Source organism: Zootoca vivipara, chromosome 3, assembly GCF_963506605.1.
Source record: "Zootoca vivipara chromosome 3, rZooViv1.1, whole genome shotgun sequence".
Lineage (NCBI taxonomy): Eukaryota > Metazoa > Chordata > Lepidosauria > Squamata > Lacertidae > Zootoca > Zootoca vivipara.
The window spans coordinates 69,945,031-69,971,166 of record NC_083278.1 but is presented as its reverse complement, the minus strand read 5'-3'; the positions used below and the strand labels follow the sequence as shown (position 1 = coordinate 69,971,166).

The 26,136-nt window shown below is 42.4% G+C and overlaps 1 protein-coding gene across 10 annotated transcripts in view; it reads left to right on the top strand.

The window, feature by feature from the left end:
• Positions 1 to 26,136, top strand: part of PDE10A (phosphodiesterase 10A) — a 188,943-nt gene that overhangs the window by 99,154 nt on the left and 63,653 nt on the right. For 3 of the 10 annotated variants that reach the window (XM_060272803.1, XM_060272804.1, XM_060272808.1), the window contains exon 1: positions 15,587 to 17,704. The exons of the other annotated variants lie outside the window; for them this stretch is intronic. In XM_060272803.1, the coding sequence (XP_060128786.1) occupies positions 17,488 to 17,704 (217 nt within the window). In that variant the 5' untranslated portion in view covers positions 15,587 to 17,487. Of the gene's footprint in view, positions 1 to 15,586; positions 17,705 to 26,136 lie in introns of those variants that run through there. 10 annotated transcript variants of the gene reach the window in all.

Sequence of the window (26,136 nt, the reverse complement as noted above, 5' to 3'; positions counted from 1 at the left end):
GTACCATAACAGATAAAAAAGAATTCTAACAGTTATCTTCCAGTCATTTATAGAACGCTGTCCTTTTTTCATTTCAAAATGTCTCTTTTGTCCGTATATACCAAGAAGGATCCAGAAATCAAATAGAATGAAACCTTACAACTAAGATCGGACCAGTTTTAATGAATACCAAATTGTATTAATTCTTCTTCTTCTTCTTCTTCTTCTTCTTCTTCTTCTTCTTCTTCTTCTTCTTCTTCTTCTTCTTCTTCTTCTTCTTCTTCTTCTTCTTCTTCTTCTTCTTCTTCTTCTTCTTCTTCTTCTTCTTCTTCTTCTTCTTCTTCTTCTTCTTCTCAGAAACTAAGTGATCATTGGGAGGGTTCTCATCAAAGAAATGGGGGATGTAAACCGGTACCTTTCTTCCTTGGCGACAGGCTTTTGCACCGTTTGTGCGCGAGGTTCTTGCCTTTAAGGAGCCGCCTTAACGCCGGGCACCGTTGACTTCTGCGAAAAGCGATCGGCTTCGCGATTGGTTTGCTCCCGACAAGCCTCCCTTTAATGCACCGCACCGCAAAATAGTCGGCGAACGTTTTTCCGGGGAGCCGTGGGCTTTCCCCAGAGAGGAGCCGCCCGCGCAGAGAGGCCGCTTGCCAGGTAATGGCCGTTTGCGTCCCACCCGCGCCCTTCCAGGTTAGCCCTCTCCTAGTGCCCCTCTGGGCGAGAGAGCCGGAGGAGGAAAGAAGGGAGCGGGAGCCAGGCTTTTCAGTCCTCTTTCCTCTCTTCCGTTGGTGCTGAAACGGGAGATTTGGCGCGCGAACGAAACATACAGTTGACAGCCCAGGGAGCGAAGCAACTCCCCCTGGACAAGCGCACCTGCCGTGAGGCGGGCTGCGCCCCGAGAGACTGAGAGCTCAGGAGAGGAAGAAGAGCGCACTGGTCTCGCGAACCCCCTCGCCCCCATCGGAAAGGGCGGGGTACGCACGAAGGGGCTGCTGGCTGGGCCAGCTCCCTTCTTCCCAGGCAGTCACGTTGTGGGCAGGGCGCGTGGCCGCCTCTGGGACTCCCTCAGCCACGAGCAGCGAACCAGACACGTTCCCAAGTTGGGAAAGGGGAAGCACCGCAGGTGCCTTCAGCGCGTGGCCTTGTTTCGGCGCCAGACTTTCTTCAGGGCAGAGTCCCGAAAAGCGCGTCCCTCACCAGTGCAGCACGTTTGTCTCAGAAGCAGTTTGGTTCTTGCCGCCAAGATAGTGTGCGCACGAAGGCAACCTCAGCCTGAATGCCTTTGGGGACGTGCAGATTGCTTACCGCTCCTCACAGCCCAAAGTTGTCCTTGGGAGCTCAATGGAAGCCCTTCCCTTCTCAAACTGGACACCGAGTTTATGTCTTTTTAGAAACTGAGCGCTTTGTGTCAAGTCAAAGCTTGACACAAAGGCGAGCAAGAGAGTGCTCCTGCGCTCACGCTCCACTCGCGCGCTTCCCACAGGGATGTGGCGGGCCTTTGGGTCGGACCCAGCCGGGCTCTGCTCAATACGCTCTTCAAGCCTGTGAAGGGGAACTCTGGGTGTTTGTGAACTTGGAGGTGCTGAGAAGGCGCAGAGGCGACTGAGGCCCTGAGGGCTCTGCGGCAGCAAAGGGTCAAATCCCTTCGTTTCCCGCGCTTTCTTCAGGCGACCACTCCACTGCTTGCCTTGGCTTCGCGGCGGGGAGGTGAGCAGGGAGGCGGCTCTGAGGCACCAGGCTCCGCCAGTGGGCGGTTTTTCTGGCGGCGAGCCGGGATTGGAAATTGGAAGCAGCACTGACTGCAGTGAACTTTTTTTCCACGCTCATCGCTCTGCTTTTTTACAGACAGAAAGAAATGTTTGTATTGCTGAGAAGGAACCAGAGGAAAGGGGTGGTTTGTGTGTGTTTGCGTGCGCGCGTTTTAACGCCAAGGTTTGAGGGGTGGGGGTCGCGAGCAGACTCCTCGTTCTCCTCAAAGGGGAAAGATTCTTTACAGGGGATCCTAAAGCCGAGGAAGGCGGGCGGCCACCTTTCGCGTGCAGGGAAAAAGGCGTAACAGCAGCAGCAGCAGCAATCGAACCGGCCTCTTCGCCTGCCTCTTTGGCGTATGCTTCCCTCCTCGCCGCCCCGCCGTGTGACTCTCGGCAAAAGTCCTGCCTCAAACTCGCGCGGAAAGGGCGGGAACGGAGCTCGACTGCCAACCCGGAGAAAGCGCGCTTAGCCCGCCCCCAGCCCCCCCACCCGGCTGCAGGGGCGGGAGGGGGGAAACCCGGGCTCCAATCCTCGCCTGCTCCACTCCCTCGGCCAGGAGAGGGGCGGAGGTGGCGGGGGGCTTCCTTCCCCGGGAAGGGATCGGGCCGCCTGCGGCCGCACTCGCATCCTCGCAAGGAGCAGCAGGAGCCGCGGCGCGGCGGGGACAGGCTCCTGCAGCCTCTTCTCCAACCCAGCAGTAGCAGCAGCAACTCCTCCCGTCCCCTCCGTTCCCTCCCTTCTCCTTCCTTCCACTCCTTGCCACCTCCGTTCCTCGCCTCCCTTCCACCTCCCCAGTCCCCGCGGGAGGGAAGGAGAGGGGAAAGCAAGCACGGCATCGGAAGGAGATGTTGGAGCAGCAGCAGCAGCAGCAGCAACTGCCTTGATTGCCTTCCCCGGCAGCGGCGGAAGCAGGAGGCGGCGGCGGCTCTGCCTCCTTTTTTCCATCCTGCTCTCAGCTCCAAAGAAGGCGCCGCCGGGCAGCATCGACATCGGCAGCAGCGGTCGCCTCCCGGCTCCTCGTTTCTCTGCCCGGCTTTTTCTCGCTTGTGGTCCTGTAATCGGTTAGCTACAGGAGGAGGAGGAAGAGGAAGAAGAAGAGTGGCTACCCGTGGCGACGGCCCCAGAGGCAGCGGACCCAGGCTTGCAGGCAGCGACAGCAACAAAGAAGCGCCGTCTCCACTTTCCCCCGTTCTCCGCTTCGCTCTTGTTAGGGCCAGACATGGAAGATGGATCTTCTTCGGGCAGCTGTTTTAGGCGGTTTACCGAGTGTTTCCTGAGCGCAAGTAGGTGGTTCGCGCTTTGTTCTCCGGGTGGTTGCTTTTAAAGGCGAGGGGGTCTGGATGCGGGACTGCCCCCCCCCCTTATGTGTGTGTGTAAAAGAGACGGGTGGGTGCTTCCAGGGAAACTTCCAGGGAGGCGCCTCTCTTTTTAGAAATAAAGCACTGCTGCCCATGCGATGCGAGGGTGGTACCTATCTATTGAGGTGGAATGGGATAACAAAAGGAGGAGGAACAATTGCTCATCAGAAGATAGTGTGAGAAATGAATGGGTTTAAATTCCAGGAAGGTAGAGTGAGATCAAAGCACCACCAGAAGCAGTGTGTAAATGGATTAGCGAGGGAGGACGCTTCCTTCAGGAAAGTGAAATCGTCTCCCTTGGATACTTTCTGTTCAAGAATGCATAGCCTCAGTTGAAGAAGATGCTTTAAACATGGGATGTCCTGTTTCAGAGCAAGTTTGCTTATTAACGCTGTGGCAAGCAGTACAGTCTTTACTAAGGCATGCTGAAAGCAGCACAGTAGATTTCAGAATTTTTCTTGTTGGAAACATTACGAGAAGAAGGAAAGCTACACCAGAGTACAAATGCCAGAGAATAGTTGATTACGAGAAGGAATAATGAAAAAAGAAACAATCATTTGATGTTTTCTAATTCACATTTCAGTGGAATTGAACACATTTGTGATGTGGTGGTAAATTATTTATTTATTAAGCTATTTCCACAGCATCCTTCAGCAAAAATAGTCACAGGTCAGTTTACAAAAATAACGTACTGTAAAACAATAAAAACATTATAGTAATTTGCATAATTACATGAATAGCATAATTAAAAACACCATAAGAATTGTTTAACCCATCAGCCACTAAAAAGGTGTGTTTTTACTTGGCACCTGAGAAAAGCATCAAAGTCGGGGTGAAATGCCCCTCAATGGGGTGGTAATTCCACAGATGTGGAGCCACCACTGAAAAGGCTCTTCCATGGGTCCCATCACTACACCTCTTTTAATGCAGGAACTTGAATGGCATGGAACCTGAAGTAGACAAATGACATGGAATAGTTTTGTCAAGTGACCAAGATTTACTAGGACTTAGGACAGTTGTAGGTCTTGGAAGTTAACAAATGAAAAATGGAGGAACATGGAATAATATTAACCTGCCACATACTAGTAGAGGCATATAAAAACAAAATTTGTGTTCTACCAAAGTAATCGGAGATAACCATTTAACACATAATAAATCTTCATTCTTGAGTAATTGGGGCAGTGTATAGTTTCTATTTGCATGGCAACCTGATTTAAAACTATATTGATAATTGTGATGAAAACAGAATTAGAGGGTTGTCGTCACTTCACATTAATACAGCACAGGTGCGTGATCTGTTGAATGATCTTCTCATTGTGAAGATGTTGATAATTAATCTTCATTATTGGACCCATAACTTATTCCCCATTTATTTATAGTGACTAGATGGCTTTTTAGATAGATCTCCCAAAGTTTATATGGAACACAACTCCCCTTACAGACTTCCCATTTTAATGTTTATTTAATTGTAATTATTTGTAATCTGTACAAAGTGTTCTCTGTAAATGGGATTATTAGTTTGCTTCTGCCCTCTCAGGCTCTTTGAGTGTGAAACACACTGGAAGGGTTGCGAATACTTGCATTTTTTTAAAAAAAGTTTTGAAGAAAAGCATGACTGTAGAGCTACCATAAAATGCGATGGGCAGGGGAGTGGGGACTTGTGATTAAAATCATGGGCAGTTTTGAGGGACGAAGAGCACATGGTGTGACAAGGGTTGTGAAGGGTCCCATATGCATATGGCTGGAAAGCCACGAATGACAACCACTTCTTGCTTTCCCACCTCCCTCCACCACCTTGGAAATGCGTTGCATGTGGGTTAAAAGGAATGTGTATCTTGAAATGACTTTCAGGGCCATACTGGACTTTCAGGCTTGGGTTACTCTGGATGCAAGTTTATACAGTAGTGTGAATAAGCCTTTCTCCCGTGTTTCCTTCAACTGCTTTTTAAAGTTACCCCAACAAGAGAAAAACTTCTTAAAAGGGGGAGGAAGTTGGGAGAAATGTGAGTACAGTAAAGGAAAAATTTGGCCTCCCTGTTTCAGTCTCTCCTATCCCACAGTTTTGTAGGGATTCAGCACAATGACTTGTGCTGGGTCACAAAGTATTTGGGCTAATTTGAACTTTATCTTTTTGATTCCAAGTATTTGCTGACTTGTGGGGGTTGTGATAGTTCTGCAACCATTGGTATATTTTCTACACTGTATCTACACTGTGTCTCTTACTACCTTTCTCTTTCCTTTTTTAATGCTTCATGTAATAGCAAATGTTAACATTATAAATACATTCACTGTATTCAAAATAAACTTCTTTATATAGAATTATGTTCCTTTAATTCTGTGCTTATAGATTTATGTTAAATATGTACCGTAATAAATCACTTTAAATAGGTAAAATAATATCTAAACCCTTTCACAAAATCTGTATAAATAAAATAGATTGTTGATTCTAGTAATTTATTAGCAGTGAAAAAGTGTCAAATAATTCCAACTTAAACATTTATTTCAAATTACCAACTGGGGAATCATGACCGTTGTCCATCTTTTAACTTCACCAAATCTGAAAATTGCTGAATCATTTTCTTTCAGTGAGAATTTTAGCAGATTGCCACTTCACAGCTGATAACATACGGTATTGGTTGCTCTTAATAACTAAAGGAATATGATTAGCTTGAGCCTCATTTTTCAGATATCCCAATAATACTTGGGTGGAATTTAATAGTACAGAATAACTTTTCACATTCTATATATCACATCTCTAGCATACATGCATGTAATCAACATCTTCTTTTACATGTCCAGCGTCTGTTAACAAGATAGATTTTAGCTAAATGCTTCAAGTGCTAGGTACCAGCAAAAAAACATCTTGAAATAATTTATTACAGTTTGTTTAATTGCAGTTTGCCTCCCCTTATTCTAATACTTGGACTACTGCAATGCGCTCTACATGGGGCTACCTTTGAAGGTGACCCGGAAACTGCAATTAATCCAGAATGCGGCAGCTAGACTAGTGACTGGGAGTGGCCGCCGGGACCACACAACACTGGCTCCCAGTACGTTTCTGAGCACAATTCAAAGTGTTGGTACTGACCTTTGAAGCCCTAAATGGCCTCGGTCCTGTATCCACCCCCATCATTCAGCCTGGACACTGAGATCCAGCACCGAGGACCTTCTGGCGGTTCCCTCATTGTGAGAAGTGAGGTTACAGGGAACCAGACAGAGGGCCTTCTCGGTAGTGGCACCCGCCCTATGGAACGCCCTCCCAGCAGATGTCAAGGCAATAAGCAACAATTTTACTTTTAGAAGACAACTGAAGGCGGCCCTGTTTAGGGAAGTTTTTAATGTTTGATGCTGTACTGTTTTTAATATTCAGTTGGAAGCCGCCCAGAGTGGCTGGGGAAACCTGGCCAGATGGGCGGGGTATAAATAATGAATTATTATTATTATTATAATTATTATTATAATTATTATTATACTAAGTCATTATGTAATATCTACATGTGTACAGATATCAAAAATACTTGTCATTCTTTAAATAACAAAATGCTGAATAATGTTGTATGACTGGGGGATTTGGACAGGATACATGGAACCAGAAATGTAGCTGGAGACTCTTTTAGCATTTTTGTTAGGGAGATTTCTGGATTATATATGTTGATAATTTGCATTTTCCTTACATTCATATATTTCCCCTGTGTCCCCATCAGCTAAGAATGTCTTACATAGGGGACAGCCTGATGTTTTCAAGTGGTAAACAGAGGAAGAGGCAGGTATCTGAGGTTTGGGCTCTGTAAGCACATAGGTGGGGTGGTAGATTTGGCTGTCTGCTGGAGTGCTTAAGGTCTACCTCTATATGTGTCCCTGTTTACTTGCAGATAAACTCAAATTTTATAAAACACCACACACCTCAACTGACTTCCTTCCAAAATAGAATTAGTCTGGGTGAGGTCTGGGCCCCTGGAATGCACCACTGTCCAGAGAAGTGTGGAGATTGTAGCAATACATTTTAAGTTGAATAATTGTCTCCTGCCACTGTTGTTTTTCTGATTGTTTGATTTCCTTTTAGATCTGTTGTGAACCCCAGGAGCTCAGCTGTAGGGTAGGCTAGAAATGAAAGAAACAAATGTGTAGATGCAATTTTACCAGTGTATCCCTTTTCACATGCATACATCAAATAATTTTGTGCTTTTCATAAAAACTGAGCAGAATCTTGAGATGCCTCTTTGAGATTAGGCCATAGGTTTGTTTTTTTTTGTAATGTTGGAAACATCACATTTCCTGATTTCTTCTTCTGAAGACAGTCTGATTAAAGAGACCCCAACCTTCCCATAATATCCCTTGCTTGTATTTGAATAGATATCTTCCCTCATCCTGACCACTACCATACCCCCCTGCTTTTTATATTGACTATAAGGTAAACATATCTTACTTAGACACTGCACTAATATGTTTTGGTAAAGTGGTGAGTGAGATGAGGGTTAATTTAGTGCTCCAGGTACTTACATTACTTTCAGTGACAGAGCATGTGAAAATGAGTGATGTAGCTATGCTCTTAAAATTTAGCTATATTGCAACATTTTAAGACGTTGTTACACAGTTTTACTTCTGTTGTGCCACACTGAGCAAACTATTGATGGTTGTTTTCCCAACAGAGTCACTGTTTTGAAAATGTCTCTATTTCCTGTGGGCAGTGTCGGAACTGCTAATACTAGATGCTCTTCAGACAGAGTTCTCATGTACATTAATGTTTAACCATAGTTTAATGCTATGTCGACAAGCTGCAGTGAGTCCTATTATTATTATTATTATTATTATTATTATTATTATTATTAGGTAAAGGTAAAGGGACCCCTGACCATTAGGTCCAGTCGTGACCGACTCTGGGGTTGCGCGCTCATCTCGCATTATTGGCCGAGGGAGCCGGCGTATAGCTTCCAGGTCATGTGGCCAGCATGACAAAGCCGCTTCTGGCAAACCAGAGCAGCACATGGAAACGCCGTTTACCTTCCCGCAGTAGCGGTTCCTATTTATCTACTTGCACTTTGACGTGCTTTCGAACTGCTAGGTTGGCAGGAGCTGGGACCAAGCAACGGGAGCTCACCCCGTCACAGGGATTCGAACCGCCGACCTTCTGATCAGCAAGCCCTAGGCTCAGTGGTTTAACCACAGCGCCACCTGGGTCCCTCTATTATTATTATTATTATTTAGATTTATATACCACTCTTCATCATAGAGGGTGTTTCACAGAATAAAATACAGGATAAAAAGAAGTAAATAAGTAAATCCAAACAGTAAAACAGTAATCCCCCTTCCCACAGGCACATTTAAAAGGCTATAGCAGGGGTTTTCAACCAGTGTGCCGTGGCGCCCTTGGGTGCCTTGAATGATGGTCAGGGTGCCACGGACAACACTGGCTTCTATCCCTCTTTCCTGCCCTACTCTGATGCCCTCTCGTGTCTCTGCCTCCCAAAGGCTTGCACAACCGTTTGTTGTAGCAGCCATGGCTACAAGCTCCACAGACGAATGATGCCTTTGGGGCTGGCCAGGGTGTGCTGGTTGCCAGAAGTAAGCAAGCAGGCAGGCAGGCAAGGGACCCCAGCCAACCAGTCCACCAGATCTTGCTGTTGGAAATGGATGGACAAGTGGTCAAGGGAGCCGTGGACTCAAAAAAGTTGAAAACCTCTGGGCTATAGAATATTAATCAGCCAGAGGCCTGGTTGAAGAGGAATGTTTTTGCCTGGTGCCTAAAAAAAGAAGGCACCAAGCAAACCTCCCTGGGAAGATCATTCCACAAATGGGGGGGGGGCTAAAGAGAAGTTCCATTATCGTGTTGCCACCCTCTGGAACTCATGTGGAGGAGGTGCACATAGAAGGGTCTCAGATGATGAACACAGAGTCCAGGATGGGGAGAGACAGTCCCTCAGGTATTGCGGCCCTGAATTTGGCTTGTTAGCAACTAACCATTGCTCGTCAAACAACTTGCTTCCTGAGTTATTTTGCTATCCAGGTGGTCTGTGTAAAATGCCCAGTTTCAGTTCTTCTGCTGAAAATTAAATCTCTGACTTAAAACTTGCATAATATAAAGTACTGTTAAATTAAGGTAAATTTGACCATATTTACATTAACATTAAAAGATTTCAAGCCAGTTCCATAAACATTTCTGTGTGATTGGCACATGTTCCTTTAAATGTTCTTAAAACAATAGAGTTAAATTTGACACATAGAAGCCTCTTCTTTATGAAACATTTATGGGAATCTCAGGAACTGGATTATTGTCAAGTAATGATTAACTGTGAGGATGCTGAAGCACACAAATTTTCAAAAGATGGCTCCCCCCCTGGCATTAAATGCCATTTAACTCCTGCCATATGATTTAATGATGATCTTGCTTTTTAAATAATGTCGGCATTTACAAAGACAGACAGAGTGTGCAGATAGGGCGTGTGCAGAAGAAGTCCATCCTGGTATTGACTCCATGCTGTTTCAGTATTTCAAGGTGCTGCTGTTTTCTTATCTAGCAGTGCAAGCAGGGCTGCCCCTGGGGACTCTGGAACCTAAGGCAAATCACACTAGTCGTGCTTAGGTATTTGCCTGAGCACAGGTGGGCTTAAAACAGGTGGGTAGGACAGGGGCATATGGGTGTGCACCACTCCAAGGTCTACATGATTCATTTTAAACCATCAGTGTGGCCAGTGTGGTGTAGTGGTTAAGAGCAGTAGACTCGTAATCTGGGGAACCGGGTTCGCGTCTCTGCTCCTCCACATGCAGCTGCTAGGTGACCTTGGGCTAGTCACACTTCTTTGAAGTCTCTCAGCCCCACTCACCTCACAGAGTGTTTGTTGTGGGGGAGGAAGGGAAAGGAGAATGTTAGCCACTTTTAGACTCCTTTGGGTAGTGATGAAGTGGGATATCAAATCCAAACTCTTCTTCTTCTTCTTCTAACTGAAACTTTGCCTTATCACGTTTTTGGTTGCAAATAGATTTCTAAGCCTGTTCAATTGAATCCTCTTAGAAACCACTCCTTTTAACCATGCTAAATACAAGGTGGTCTCAAATGGAGCCCATATTCCTGGAGACAGGGGTAGGATTTGTGTGGCCATCCATGCCCTGTTCACGAGTTTTAAGCCCAACCATGTTCAGGACCCCCAAAGTGCAGGCCTGGGATGGGGGTGGGTGGGGGCTCCTGATCCGCACCTTCCCAGGGACGACTCCTAATGGCAAACTGTTCAGTTGCAGTGCCTGGCAGATTTTACCTTTGTATACTGACATATGAGAAAAAAGTGGTGCGACATGTCACTTAGTTTCAATTTAGCTTTTGTCTGATTTCTGCTGATTCATTGTCCTCCTGCCCTGTCCTCAAATGTTGCAACCTTTCAGGGGTCACAGGGAACTGCAACAGGAAGGAGAAGGTTGGATGTCACCGTTCCACAAGCCATACTCTGCTCATGATGCTTAAGATTCCTAGTAATAAAAAATAAAGACATATCGGCAAATAACTTGCAAAGTATTTAGAGTAAATAATTGCATACAGATAATTTTATTTATTTATTCATTTATTAACTTTTTCACTTAAAGGGTGTCACTTTTCTGTACATGTTTGAAAAAATGTTTCTGTTCTATTAACAGTAACATAGTGTTTGTAATCTTTATTTGTTTGGGGAAATATTCACTTTGACTTGCAGATGTTTCAAAATTGTTCAAGCATGTTATTAAAACAAAAACAAAGACTACAGTTCTGTGCACTGCAATTTGTTCAAAATCCTATTACATTCTTAATGGGACTTTTAATGTATGCTGGATTGTAGATAAGGCATATAATCTGCTAATCGTCCTGCACACACACTTTTCCTCCCCCCCTTCAAAACAGCATTTTTTCTTAGAACGCTCTCCATACTTTTGTACATTGTGTACAAAACATTCTTATGTTTATTTCAAAATGCCAGTTTAAACAAATAAGTATAATTTAGACTGTTGTACTCCCTCTGCTGGTTGCTGAACTGTAAACAATCTCCAACCCAATCCTATTCTTATCTCCTACTTCTGACCTGCTTCTAGAATTGAATGATCCTTCAGAATGGTGTGGCTGCTGCTATTTTTTGTGTTGATAATCAGTAGAAATCATAGACATCAACCTGTTTTCAGAGCAAAAATGTTTTTCCACTTGCACAATTTGCTTTATGGATCCAATAGCTGGTGTAAAAACAGACCTCACTCACACCCAGCCATTTTGCTGAGAACTAAACAAATTGTAGGAAGGAGTGACCGCAATGCTTTTCTTCTGCCTCTGAGTTAATTCTTTCTCAAACAACTTTTCTTCCAAACTGGTTTTGTAAATCATTTTCTGCAGGTGTTTCCTTTAGTATATTTACTCTGTTCTGTGCATTATTTAATGTTGGGTAATCAAATGTGGATTTGTTTAAACCACTAGTACAGTACTGAGACTGCTAAGGGTTGCTGTTGATAAGGATTTCTTACTCCGTGCCAGATTCTGCCAGGGCCTTGAAACACTGTTTCTAGGTATAGTATCATTAAATCAGAAGAAGAGAAAATGGAGCTAGATTTCTTGTACAATTCAGCGCTTGCTGTACAGTTCTACTCAGAAAGAAACCCCTTTGCACAAGTATGTATAGGGTTGCAGCTTCAAAGTATTAACAAATTCAATGGTCCTTTAACAATTTGTTAAAAGGGATGTTTCCCCTTGTTTGCTTATTTCCAGTGTATTTTTCCTTTGGTAGGCAGTTTCATTTCTGAAATAAAGCGGCTAGAACTCTACCCATGGATACTAATGTATTTTCTTCCATGCACTTTTTAAGCAGTGGAATTTTACCACAAAAATAGCTTGAGATGAAAGGGGTTGTTTTATTTATTCAGAAGTATGGATAGTTCGCATTTCCCCCAAGGAGCTTCAGACAGTATATCTAGCCTTCCCCCTTTTGTTCTCGTAGCAAAACGATGACGTAGGTTTGTCCAATGTCACTATCCCCCAGCCAGAGCAACCCCCTCTGACTTCACTGTTATGGTCAAATGAGCAGTGCTCCACACTTGCATTCCCTTTAATGAAAACTTACTGGTTTCAAAGGAACTTTGAGGAAGTCAGCTCCAAAGGGTTCATTATAGTTCACCATGCCAATTACAGTTGGATTACATTAACGGACTGATCTTCCACACAGTACACAAATTACTGAGAAATGTTGGCTGTTTCTGTTCATTCATTCGTCTAATATTTTCACACTCAGAAAAGTTTGTGTAGGAGGGTAAAACCCATCCTTTACTGTCACTGGCAAAAATCTCTTTTTGGTTGGGGGGCGGCGGCGAGGGAAACTTCAGATAAATACAGGTACTTCAGTTCTCCACCAGGAGTTTCTATTCACAACTTAACCAGGTGTGTTGAGATATTTAGAAGGTGCTCTAGGATTGGTCCAATAATACCTTGTTAGCATACGGCACTGTTATAGCAAAGCAGCAGTGTAAAACAAAGATAGAATCATAAATGAAAGGCTGTCCTCTTAAACCAAATGCTGTTTTTAAAAAGTTAACTTCAATTTCTTTAAAAAAGGCCTTTCCTAATAATACAGTTACAGTTCAGCTATATATTAAGTGTTTATTTAGTGTACAAAATGGCAGACAGAAGGCCCTTCCACATCGCAGGACTTGCATACAGAAAAAACAAAGTTTTCACATACATGATGCACATGAAAAGACACCACACAATATTCCAGTGTGTCTGAGTATCAGAAACCCTCATAAAAAATTGAAATAGGAGGAATTGCCTTTGATCTGTAATGCAGAACAGCACTTGTGGAGATGTAATGCTATTAGTACTATTAACAAGGAGCTTTGACTGGAAGGTTGAAAAAGGGCCTTTCTAACAACAATCTGAACATGAAGTACTGTACTACAATAAGTAATCATAGTCTGACCTGCCCCACAGGATTGTTGTGAGGATCAGATTAGGAGAGGGAGAACCAGGTATCCCTTGCATCCTTGAGTTTCAAGGAATAGAAATGTAAATGAATAATATAAATGCTCAAGTGCATTAATATCATAGCTGCCAAGTTTTCCCTTTTCTCGCGAGGAAGCCTATTCAGCATAATGGAAAATCCCTTTAAAAAAGGGATAACTTGGCAGCTATGATTAATATTGACACTTGAGGGTTGGATGCAATTATTTGCTCAAACATGCCTTTTCTGTCTGCATATAGTGAGGGACAGGCATTCATTAACAGAAAAATAGAGCATGCAGCTGAGTGGGCTGTTATACGTATAGGAAAATAGTAGCAAACCACAAAGTATAAAGAATGTATTCCAGGAAAGATGGAGGCAATTTAACTAACTAAACCACTGATTTAAACTGAGTTTCCTGTTTTATGATTGTTGCACTTCTTGAGCAAAGAGTGCATACTACTTGGTTGCTGAAACAATTCAAATGTAGAGGGCTGTGCCCACTGCTGTGCAGGTGGAAGCCTGCTCACCAGAGGGGAATTCCTTGCCCTTCCTCTGCTGCAGCCCTTTGTGCTCTCCCAGAAACCTCTTAGGCTCCAATGCAAAGTTGAGGTATATGCACCCCTCAAAAATATATTTCATTGGAAAACGTATGCCCCATTACAAAAAATACTGTGCATTTTCAACTGGAATGGAAGCTGTTCTAAGCATGTTTACTCAGAAGTAAGTCCTACTGAGTTCTGTAGAACTTATTCCCTTTGTATGCATAGAATTGAGCCCTTAGAAAATGAAAACCTTTATTCCAATTTCCTGTGGGGAAGTCTTGCACTTGTTAGTGCGAGATGTCATTTATGATATAATGTTACACATAAAGAAAACGTGTTTAATTTTCAAAGTTAAAGGTGTCAAATTCTTAGCATTTAACCTTACTGACATTTTTCTGTATATATACGGTATGTTGGATAAGTTTGAACAGAAATTGTGTATGAAATGCACCTGTTTGTGAAGCTCACTTGCAGAAGACTTTACATGAGTACTGCAGTTAATACCATGTCTTCTGACTACCAATAGTTCCTACTATTGGTCCATAGGTTGCTTTCTTTGGGCACGTGTGGTTTTATTGTGGGATGGCGTTGAGATGTGTGTTAGTGGGCATATGGCAGGACTTACTATGATAGTGCTTCAATTTTGCCCTCAATTTCAATGGTTGTGGGCAGGAAGAGATAAAGTTTTGGTGGAGGGGCTTATTGTCAAGTGCATCAGAAATCTGGGTACCAGGTCCCTTGCTAGCCCCTTCACTCCTTGGAAGTAACTGGCTGTTTATCTATAAAATCCTCTAGTCTAGTAGTGCTAGAGATATCTCGTAAGAGATACATAACCTGGAGTTTTAGACAGTCTTGCAGATGTGTGAAGATGTAATATCAAAAGGTTACATGTGTTTGATTTTGAGTGTACACATTTCTGGAAAATGTGCTAAAAAGATCAGATATTTTTATTTGCCTGAAACTACAGGGGGAGAAATTATGTGAGAAACCATGATGTAAAGAACATTTTGCTGTTGCAGTCAGTCATAAACATATTTATCCCATTGATAGGGAGAATGGAGCCTTTCCATTCCTTGTCTTGTCCTTGCCTCCAGTTCACCATCATGCAGGTCCCAGATGCTGGGTGGAAGGTAAAATAACAATTTTTGCTTCTTTCCTGCTTTCTCTACCTAGCATTAATTATTAGCAGTCCTTGTAATATTTGTTACTAAACCATCAAAAAGCAAAAAAGAAACTCAGTGCAGGTGATTTCCAATTGGTTCTTGGAGACCTTGCTAAATTTTGAACAATATGAGCAGGATAGCTTTTTTTTTTTTACAGCCTTATAATTTCCTGGCTTGAAGACAGCTTGAGTAAATAAGCAATTTCTTGCATTCTTTGTTCTTGCCCATGTAAGTACATGTCTCCTGCTAGGCTAAGAAAAAGCAACCTTTTCACAAGATTACAATGTTAACAGAATTTTGGAAATGGAAAAGCTTAGGTATAGAGATCTAGTTTAAAATGAACTGGTGGAAGATCCTTTGAAAACAGCTGAGTTGGTTTGTTTCATGGAATCCTTTTCAGCAATAAAGGGCAATATTTTTATTCGGTCATTTTCAGAATGGTTGACACTGATAGACATATATGGATGCCTCAGAAATCATAACAATGCATTATGGGGTGAACAGTCTCCAGGTTTAAAGTGGTGTGGGGGTGGGATTAAGCTACAAACAACTTGATTCTGCAGCTGTTATGGTATTTTGTACTTGGCAATCTGCAGCTGAATTGCAGGCCATACAGACACACTGAATATATAGAATTGTAGAGTTGAAAGGGACCCTGAGCATCATCTTGTCCAACCCTCTGCAATGCAGGAATATGCAGCTGTCCCATACGGGGATTGAATCTGCAACCTTGGCATACAACGCTCTAAGCAACTGATCTATCCATACATACAGCGGTACCTCGGTTTAAGTACACAGTTGGTTCCGGAAGTCTGTACTTAACCTGAAGCGTACTTAACCTGAAACCATTGAAAGGAATGGAAAGTGGATTAATCTGTTCCAGACGGGTCTGCGGAGTACTCAACCTAAAGCGTACTTAACCCAAAGTATGAGTGTAATTGGTTCTGGAAGTCCGTACTTAACCTGAAGTGTACTTAACCTGAAGCGAACTTTCCCATTGAAAGTAATGGAAAGTGGATTAATCCATTCGAGACAAGTCCGCAGAGTACTTCAACTGAAAGTACTCAAACCGGAGCGTACTTAAACTGAGGTATGACTGTATACTGAACTGTAACAGAACTCAGGGACAGTAACTCTCTGGCCATATAAAGATGGTGGTTTGAGGTACCAACCTTGTCTAAGACCTCAGCAAAAAAGTAGAAGGAAGGATAGACAAACACCCACACGGGGGTCAGGGACGGACCGACTCTGGCCAACTCTCCCTTCTTCACATGGCCTGACCTACTACTGGGAAGCTCTGCTAGTAGTGGTCCTCTCTACTGTTGTAATTCACTATTATTGACTTCTGCTTTGGCATTAAACCTTTCCCCCTGGCATGTATTTAAAGACCCCTGAAGAAAATGAGGATGGACTCCTCATGGTCCTCTCTTCCTTATTTAATCACTGCAGTTCTTTCTGTAACCCCATCTCCAAATATAACAAAAAAATAGTTGGCCCTTTTCCGTTCTTGTCTGCCCTATTTAGCTGTGACCTGTTTGCCTCTAAAGTGGGTGATGGAGACCTATATTTTATAGCAAAATGAGCATGAGGGCAACTTAATGAATGCTTTCCTCTCCCTAACCCCCTGTGCTTTGTTGCTGCAGGAATGTCTCCTGGCTTAGTGCTGGGTCAATGTTGTCAGACTTCATGTCATGTTTGTAAACATATTTGGAAAGCAGGGTTGGTCTGCCAACAGGCGTGGTGCCTGAAGCCAGCTCCCTTGGGGTTCCTGCCATCTTCCATTCTGTGTACATGACCAAGTCAGTGTAAACATTGCTGAGACAGAAGTGCAAACACGCTGGGAATGTGGGCTTGGGAGAGCACATCTTTGTTTGAAACGTGGTCCTGCCACGCGATGCCCAAAATCTTCCTGACGGAGCCCATATTCGGAAGGCACTGAGGAATCACACCTGGCAGCTGTAAGTTGCCCTTGATTCACTTCCATAAAGCAGTGTGCTCAGCATGCAAGCCTAGTGGACTTTCATCTTGGTATTGGTCATTAGCATCCCATTCTACCACACGTCATATTCTGTATGGCTAATAATATTCAGTAATTGGTATTGTTGAAAACAAAATTGTAGATTCTGTAACAGCAAAAGATCAGTTCAGAGGGCTGTGAGACTAGAAGCTAAAACTCCCAATTGAGAGTGATTCCTTAACCATTTACCCACAGACAGTGCGTTTGCAGCAATATTTCTTGTAGAGTCAGATAGGCAATAGACCACAACAGGCTACCCTCTCTGGCTTCAACTATTTTGGAGTCATGCAAAAATTCTGGGACCTTTGATCATGCTATCTAGCTTGGCAGAGGCTATAGCGAGGGGCCATAACTGTTAGGTTTGAATATTTCTGTATTGACTGTTGTGTGTGTGTGTGTGTGCGTGCGCGCATGCATTTGGAGTCATTTTGTGTGGATGTTTATTTGTATCACTATTTTGTGGTAATGGACTACTTAATGTGGGAATAAGCAGTCTTAAAAACAGCCTGGGTTGATTTAGAGTGATATAGTGTTGAGAGAAGATGAGCAATGACTTACTGCATTTGAAGTGATGTCATAGAGATGAAGGGGTGAGAGTTCCAAGAGTCACTTTGTCAGTTGAGGGCATCTGCTGATCGTAACTTGATCTGTTTATCTATAATGCAGTGAGATCATAACTTCCTTTAGCCCAAAACTGTTTCTGGGCACTGTTTTGAGGCAGCATGAGAATATTAGATGTCTTGTGGCTTACTAAACTTTTGTAGCCCTGCCAGCATTCTTACTTTTCAGAGTGCTTATTATGAGAATATGGATGAATACCTTCGGAACCCAAGTGAAGCATCATCTAGAAGAAATTCACCGAAAATACCAGACAACTTAGCAGCAACAGAGAGTAGAGCCAGCCTCAGAGATAAAATTGAGAACTCTATTAAAGCGGCAGAGATAAAAATTGGTGAGCATTTTTCAGCTGAAAGCGTGAATGTTCTCTTACAGGAGCAGCAAACTGCTTAGTGAAATAGTAGCTTATTCATTTATTTTAGTTATTAAATGTATACAGCATACCTGATTCTCTCCCAGTTCCATTTTTAGCCTTTCAACAACCCTATAATGTAGGTTATACTGAGAGATGGTGACTTAGTCAAGGTTACCTAATGAGATGGTTGAGTAGGGATTTCAACCTGAGTAGTCTTGGTGCTTGTCTTTTAGTAGTTAATCCTTGCGATGTAGGTTTTTATACTTACATTTTAAAATCTTTGTAAATTGCTTTTAGACTTGCTTTGAAAAAGTGATGACTAAATTTAATAAATAAATAAATAAATACATACATACATAATAACCAAACATAGTTCAGACATTGCACTCTTCTGTGGCATGTGGATTATAAGAAAAGTTGGCTGTGGTGAGTGAAGTCGATGAGATTTATTAAAAGCTGTTCATAGATAATTCCTGGTGCTAGTTTTTCCACTTCAATCCGAGATGGGAGGCTGCTGTTAATGAAAACAAGGCCAGAGTGCAGAACTACTTGTCTGTTTATTTGGATTGCAGCCAATACAACGAATATATTTTGAATGCATAAACATATCAATACGTTTACATATTACTATTATTGTTGGTTGTTGTTGTTGTTGTTGTTGTTGTTGTTGTTGAATTTATATGCTTCTCATTTAGCCTGTTCTGCACCAGTTTCATTGGATACTGATTTGCTTCTGGGAGCAATTCAAGGTGCTGGTTTAAACCCTTTAAGCTTAAAACGGTCTGGGCTCTTATATATCAATAACCATTTCCCCCTGTATGAGTTCACTTGGCTGTTAAGATCTAGTCAGATATCAAAGAGTGTGATATTGAAAGTAACACCCCCCCCCCCAAAAAAAACCCTTGCATTTTGTTGGAATAATCCCATTCCATGGACACCGTAAAGACACTCTACTCACTTGAACTATAGTGAAGTAAGTGGGAGATGTACAGTTGTACTGCTGGTAATAGGCAAATGGTAAATGTACAGTAGGTGTAAAGTTTAGGGAGAACATTCTTCATCAACAGCTCTATGCACTATAGATTTCCAGAGTGGTAATCATGGTGGTCTGTTGCATGAAAAACAAGAATCCTGTGACATTTTAAAGCCTTGAAATATATTATGGCATACTCTATTATGGACTAGGGTTCACATCATCCATTGGTTTAGATTAGAATTAAGTCTAGTAATCCAGTCCTTACCTCTTACATATGATGAATATTATGTTTTTCTACAACACGCTTGGTGAATTTACCAAATGTATTCCCATGTAGACATTACAGCTTTATTAAATTAAACAAAATCCTTTGGTATTAAAAGAAGAAGAAGTCAGTATGGTGTCCTGCAATTATGCAACAGTTTTCGGTTCAGGAAATACTTTCCACACTAAACATTTTTGTTGTAGAAAATTTGACCAAAATGCTTTTGCAGTAGGACTTCATTGAATATGGTAACAAAACTTAGAATATGAAAACGCAACTCAAGGACTTGCATAGGCATTTTACCCAGCTCTTCAGTGAAGCTTGGATAAAACAATTCTTTTCATGTAGTGTAAATTTGTGGCTAAGTGAACTCTGGTATTCTGCTGTGCTGTGCTAAATTTAAAAATAAATTTCATTTTTGGAGCACAGCCCTGCATCCTCACAATTTCTAACACATGCATAGCATATAAAGGAAACTTCTTATTTAGCAGTGTATGAACATTTTCACTAAATTTGCAGTTAGGGCACCCCACCCCCCAAGCAGGTGTTCTGTAGCTGCTATACTGGGAGTGAATATACTTTTCTTTATTAAACAGAAAAGGCTTTTCTTTGTCATTGGTACATTGGTACTTGGTACATATGAAATATAAAGCTGCATTAAAATATTAGTCCGTCTGAGCCAAGTACTACCTACCGTATTCTGATCGGCAGCTAAGACCTTGGGAATCACTGGGACTTTGTTGTTGCTGACAAAATAAAACTTCATGAGCGAATGGAATTTTAAGAACTTGCTATTTGAAACGTCATTCTCTATGGCAAAAGATCTGTGCTTTACCTTTCTGACAGGCAGTGGCTACTCAAGGTCTTCAAGCCCTCCGACTATAGATCTTTTAAACTGGAGATGCCACACTTGGATCCAGGAATTTAGTGTAATGCAGAAGTTCATTATTTGTGGTCCTCACCAATCCCCTCCCTTGCATTCTCTTGTTTATCTAGAGCAGGGGTCAGCAACCTTTTTCAGCTGTGGGCCGGTCCACTGTCCCTCAGACCACGTGGTGGGCCGGACTATAGCTTGAAAAAAAATATATGAACAAATTCCTATGCCCCACAAATAACCCAGAGATGCCTTTTAAATAAAAGGACACATTCTACTCATGTAAAAACAAGCTGATTCTCGGACCATCCATGGGCCGGATTGAGAAGGCAATTGGGCCGCATCCGACCCCCAGGTCTTAGGTTGCCTACCTGTGACCTAGAGGGTTTGAGGAGAAGCAGAATCTTTTCTCTCAGTTATGTGGTTTAGAAGGTAAAAGAGCAGTAGCAACAACAACAGTTGTAGTCTGCCCTATTTGGAAAGGACTCAAGCTGTTTTGTACCTGCTCAAAAACTGCTGTGGAAATGAGACCACTGGAGTAAGAGTGTATACGATGCCTGCAGTTCTGCTTGCCAGGTGTCTGGGGGGGGGGGTGCTCACCTATGGCAGGCAGACTTGTGGGTGCCCAATTTACATATGTAAACCAAATGCTTTGTTGCTAAACTATGGCTCCTTGTCACTTTAGGTGGGGGCTAAAACTCATGATATTAGTGTGGCCCAGAATATTTACTAGTAGTATTTATGCAATAGTCATAACATATGTTATAATTATAAGTAGGTATTTCCATTTAGAATCAAACTCTAAAAACATTATTTTTGTCTTTAACAGCATTTATTTAAACATGCTTTGAAGCAAAATTCAACAAAACATGCTTCAACAAAATTTCCTTAATTCATATTTTTGTGTAGTCTCATAGAACCTGCAGTTGTGAAGGACACCCAGCTTTTTTGATGAACTAAAGTTACAAGTGTTGCCTGTGTGAACTTCTGAATTCCATCGTTCTTCAAGTGTAGGTTTTCAGAAGCAAAGCTAGACTTTTTAAAAAGTGAAGCTATATGACAGATAATGTCAGCTGCCTCCTGCCAGTGGCTTCTGAGGGTTCCCCAGCCCTCTGGCGCAGATTAATGGAGGGCACGGGCGGCTGTAGGAAGGAGACAAGGAAGGGTAAATCCTTGTTGTTCAAGCAGAAGTCCTTTCTGCTTGTACACTGGTACCATTCAGTTTCACTCATCATCTGTAAGTATTTAAATGGAAGTTAAAGAATTCCCATTGAAGTGAGTGAAATTACTTGGGAAGTAGAAGGTCTGCCTAGTTTGATTCATAGCTGCCAAGTTTTCCCTTTTCTCGCGAGGAAGCCTATTCAGCATAAGGGAAAATCCCTTTAAAAAAGGGATAACTTGGCAGCTATGGTTTGATTGCCAACAGATTCTGACAAGGCAAAATTCATGATAGATTTTGGGAACTTGCTCAGATGACATATCTATAGACATTTCAATGAAAGCTAAAAACAAGGTAATAAGTTAGCAAATACTTCCATTTTTTTAAAAAATTGCAGCAACTTTTTTTTTTAAAGCAAACTGTAGGCTGAAAAAACATTTCTGGAAGTAAATTGCTAAAGTTTCCCTTCCATCTCTGTGAGCCAATGGTGCCTATTAGCATGTGTTTTAGGCTGACTATTGCTTCAGACCTTGATAGTTGGAGAAGAATCCATACGCTTCCACGCTGCCTATGGATTATTCCAGGGTTGCAAATTTAGCTGGCCCTTACATTAGAAACTGGCATGAGGCAGCCTATGAAGAAATTCCACTGAACAAGCTATTTGCTGCAGAAGAAAGAAGAGATAAAACACGATGCTATTTTTGGTGCTCGGAAGTAAATGCCAGGCCTGACAAACTGTCTTGTAAATACAGAGTATTCACAATGTATGTGAATATTATTGAAATAATTAGGATGCTATTTAACAGACCATCTTGTATTCCACATCCCAGGGGTACGTATTCTTGTTTCTTTATGAACAATCGTTTCTGGAAACAGGGTTCCTCCTCTGCTTTGAACACTTTGTCCTTATGCAATTACTACAGGAGGGAGGTGAGAAGAGCTTAAACCAAAGAAGTTATGTTTATTCATAGTGCTACTTGCTGCAGCACACTTAGCCTGTGATAGCTTGGGAAGCCTTCAAATCTTCACGTTTATTTAAATCACCTTATTCTCCTGCCCCTCCTTTTCTCCCTGTTCACGCTGCAGTGGTTGAAGTGCAAGGCTTTACAAGCTGATAAGAACCACATGGTCCATTGCCATAACTCAGGAGTCCCCACTGGGCCTTCTGACGCACACAGTCCTCCCCTGATGTCAAACAGCTGATAAGTAGCACCTTGGCTCTCTTCCCAAACATGTGCGCCCGAGAGGAAGAAAGGTTCTTTGTCTGAAAAAGGCAGCTCTGTTGAAGCATTTTTTTTTAAAAAAAACCCATCTTATTGCTTTCCTTGAAACAGAGCCAGAATTCTGTCTGTTCAAACTATTTAGTATTATTCCTAAATTACTTGGCAAGCACGAATGTCCACCAGAAAAGTGTTTAAATCATCATGTGCAATATTTACTTCATTGTGCTGTTGGAATCAGATACGGAATGCAACATGCAGTGTTTGTAAAATAGGAAGACTCAGCTAAATTCTGCATGGCTTAAGGATATTGTTCGTAGGTTTTGAAGTTTGTCTTGCAAAATAGTCGGAGCTTTGATCTTCAGTTGCCCTAACACAAACAGAAGGGCTCCGTCTGTTCACGAGAAGCGTATTTGGAATAATGAATGCTCCTACTGGTGAAAGCAGTGTGTGTGAGAGAGAGGGGGGGGAAGGGGCTATATTCACTCTCCTTTCCCTGGAGTCCCCAGCACCATCTCCTGCATCCCTCCAGAGAGTCCTCCAATCCTTTGGAGCAGGTTGTTCAGGAGTGGGGTGGGGGCAGGAGGGGGAAGGAGAAGTAAGTGAAGATTGCACCTTTGGCCAGTTGGAGCATTCCATGAGTGGACTTCTCCCCATAGATGCTTAGGGTGCAAGTCCATATATTGTGCCAGAAAAGAGAGAGAGGGTACCAAATGCAGATAACTTCTTAGAATTTACACATTATTTCAAAACATTACATAGCCCATAGTTTGCAAATACCGGTAGGTTTTTGAAAATTTCACATACTCCAACTTTTTTACTTAGTTGGAGTTCTTGCTGGCCCAAGTATGGCATAGTGATTAGAGTGTCGGACTAGGATCTGGGAGACCAGGGTTCAAATCCCCATTTGGCCACAAAGCTCAAGCTCACTGGGTGACTTTGGGCCAATCACTGCTTCTTAGGCTAACCTACCTCACAGGGTTGTTGTGCGGCTTAAACGAGGAGCGAGGAACCATGTATGCCCCCTTGAGCTCCTTGGTGAAAAATGTGGGATATAAATAAAATAAATAAATAAAAATAACAGTTTTTGCTGCATTTCAATTTTGGTGGTTGTAAATAGATGTTTAAATACATTCAGATATACTGCAAGGATGGCTGTATATATATTTCTTTATTTAACTTAGAAATAATTTTTTTACTCAATAAATCTCTGTTTAGAAGAAAAATAATAATGTTCCTACTCTGTGCATTAATTTTTTAGCTATTTGGAAACTCATTGTGCCTATGTAGTTGGTTGTTACCGAAATGTACATTGCAACAAATTATTACATAGTTACTACCTTGCCTTTTTTTTCTTCCCTTGAGACTATTTGTTTAATTATGCAACCCCTGTACGTAATTCTGTTTCAAACTTAAGACAGTTCTGTCTATATCATGCCTCTGGGTTGTTACGTAGGGCAGCATTTGTAGCATTTGGAATAAAATTTGTCTCAATAGCTATTTGGCCATGTTTTTCTATTTGAGTTTTTCAGATTTATCAGCTGACAGTGAAAAACAGCTATCTATCACACGAGAACATTTTTGTTAATTTGTCAGACATTTAAGATTCAGCAACACAGAACAGTTCTTAAAACGTGTGCTAAAAGACTGAAAGAACCTCATTGGTTCTGACTGAGGAGCCATCTAGTGCAGCGTTCGTTCTCTAACAGTCACCTACCAGGTTCTTCCTGGGTTCACAGCACCTGTAACTCAGCCTCTGGACTTGGAGGTTCTGTTTTGCTACCATTGCTAACAACTGTTGATAGATCTGTCCTCCAATAGTTTGCCATACAGTCGTACCTTGGATCCTGAATGTCTTGGTACTTGGACGTTTTGGCTCCCGGACGCCGTAAACCCGGAAGTGAGTGTTCTAGTTTGCGAACGTTCTTCGGAACCCGAATATCCGACGGGGCTTCCATGGCTGCAACTTCATGTCCTTTTATAGAAGTAACTTTACTTCCCTCAATATTTCCCACTCTCAAATAGCTCTTTCAAGATTTCCCATGTGAAATGGAAAATTATGAAAACAGATGGATAATGAGCTATGTTTAAAGAAGTGTTATTTTTTTGGTATAATTTTTTACATTGCCATTACAAAGTACCTTGAGAACAGTGAATTATGGCTTACTGAAAGAAAGAAAAAAGATACTAGGTAAGACGTGCATAATAATTACTTAGAGAAGAATGGGGAAAATTCTTGGATTCTTCTGGATAAATCAGCACCCCTTTCTCCCTTTACTGCTGGACAGGCACCCAGTGGACCAGACACCCAGTGGTGCCACGGTGACATCAGTGGGCTCTTTTTGTCTTTGTAGTTTGAAATCAGACTGGGGATAAAGGTGCAGTGCTTTGCAAGGCATGACCTTGCAACCAACTGGCCATTGGTTCTTGCAGTGCCTTGCATCTGACACTTTGCAAGGCCTGAGGATCATATGGTGTCAGGTGCAGGGCAGGTGGATGTGGCTTGGTCGATACTGCCATGTATGCCAAATGGGGAGCCATGCTTTAATGTGCATGGCTATGGAAAGAAGCAAAATCAAAGGGCATAATGGATAGGTGAAGCAGAGCCATGAGACATCTAACAAGAATGTCATGTACGTTGGAGAAAGATGTCACTTTAGGAAGTTAGTAGAAGAAAACAGTATGAGTAATGATAAGGCTCTGTTTCTGACATGAAAATAGACGTGTATTCACAGCATGCTGCACTTCCTGCATTGTCGCCTATGGATTAAAAACCATTTAAGGAAGAGCTGAAGTGCTGCAGCATTGGAGAGAAACCTGCAGCTCATGGACCTAATTAGACCTATCAGAGGTTGGCCAGTCAGGCCTTTTAATAGCAATGATAACAATAATAACAGCAGCAGCAGCAGCAGCAGCAACAACAACAACAACAACCACAAATTATTTATATGCTGCCCATCTGACTGGTTTTCCCCAGCCACTGTGGGTGGCTTCCAACAAATCAAAACATCAAACATTAAAAACTTTCCTGTACAATTGTTTATGGCTATTGATGCCCAACTTTTCCAGACCTGTTGCCATATATGGCATGAGCTATGGGAAGGCTCAAACTGTGACTTGAAACTTTTAAGCCAAGCTTCCTCAACCTCGGCCCTCCAGATGTTTTGAGACTACAGTCCCCAGCATCCCTGACCACTGGTCCGGCTAGCCAGGCACCATGGGAGGTGTAGGCCAAAAACATCTGGAGGGCCGAGGTTGAGAAAGCCTGCTTTAAGCTGTGACTAAAAAGGAAAGAAGATTTAGGATGGATTGTTCCTGATTCTCTCTTTGAATTCACGTCAGGGATACAAAGGGACATTTTTCCTTTACAGGCACAGCTTGAATGGCATGGACTGAACCCACAGCTGCCTGCGGGGAAAGCTTGTGTGGGCTGCATGCAGCCCATAATATGTGATCTGCAGGGCGTTCTGTACTATGCATTATTACCACACAGTTTCAAGTGTAATGCACACTCCTATGACCCTTGTGCAGAAAGCAGTTCTGGATCTAAAAAGCTGTTGACTTACACTCAGTACTTAGGTTAGGTAGGTGGTGCAATGGGTAGTAGGTGCCAGATTCTGCCTCCTCCCTCACCTTCCCTCTCTCAATTGGAGATAAAAGCTGCCAGCAATAGCCCCTTATAAGTGCATGAGCAGGTACTGTGCACACACTTCTCCAGGTCCATTTTTTATGTTATGTTAGAAATGTTGTGTAAGGTGTGTACCCTCCCCTTTTATGCTGTTCTAAGCAGTCATGATCTGCCAAAATCTAACCTTAGCATGTATCAGTGAGAAAGGTGTCTCTGTGATATTTCAGCTATTATGTGAGGGAAGAGTGATAATACTGGTTTTATTTGAGTAATGGCTATCTTCACTGAA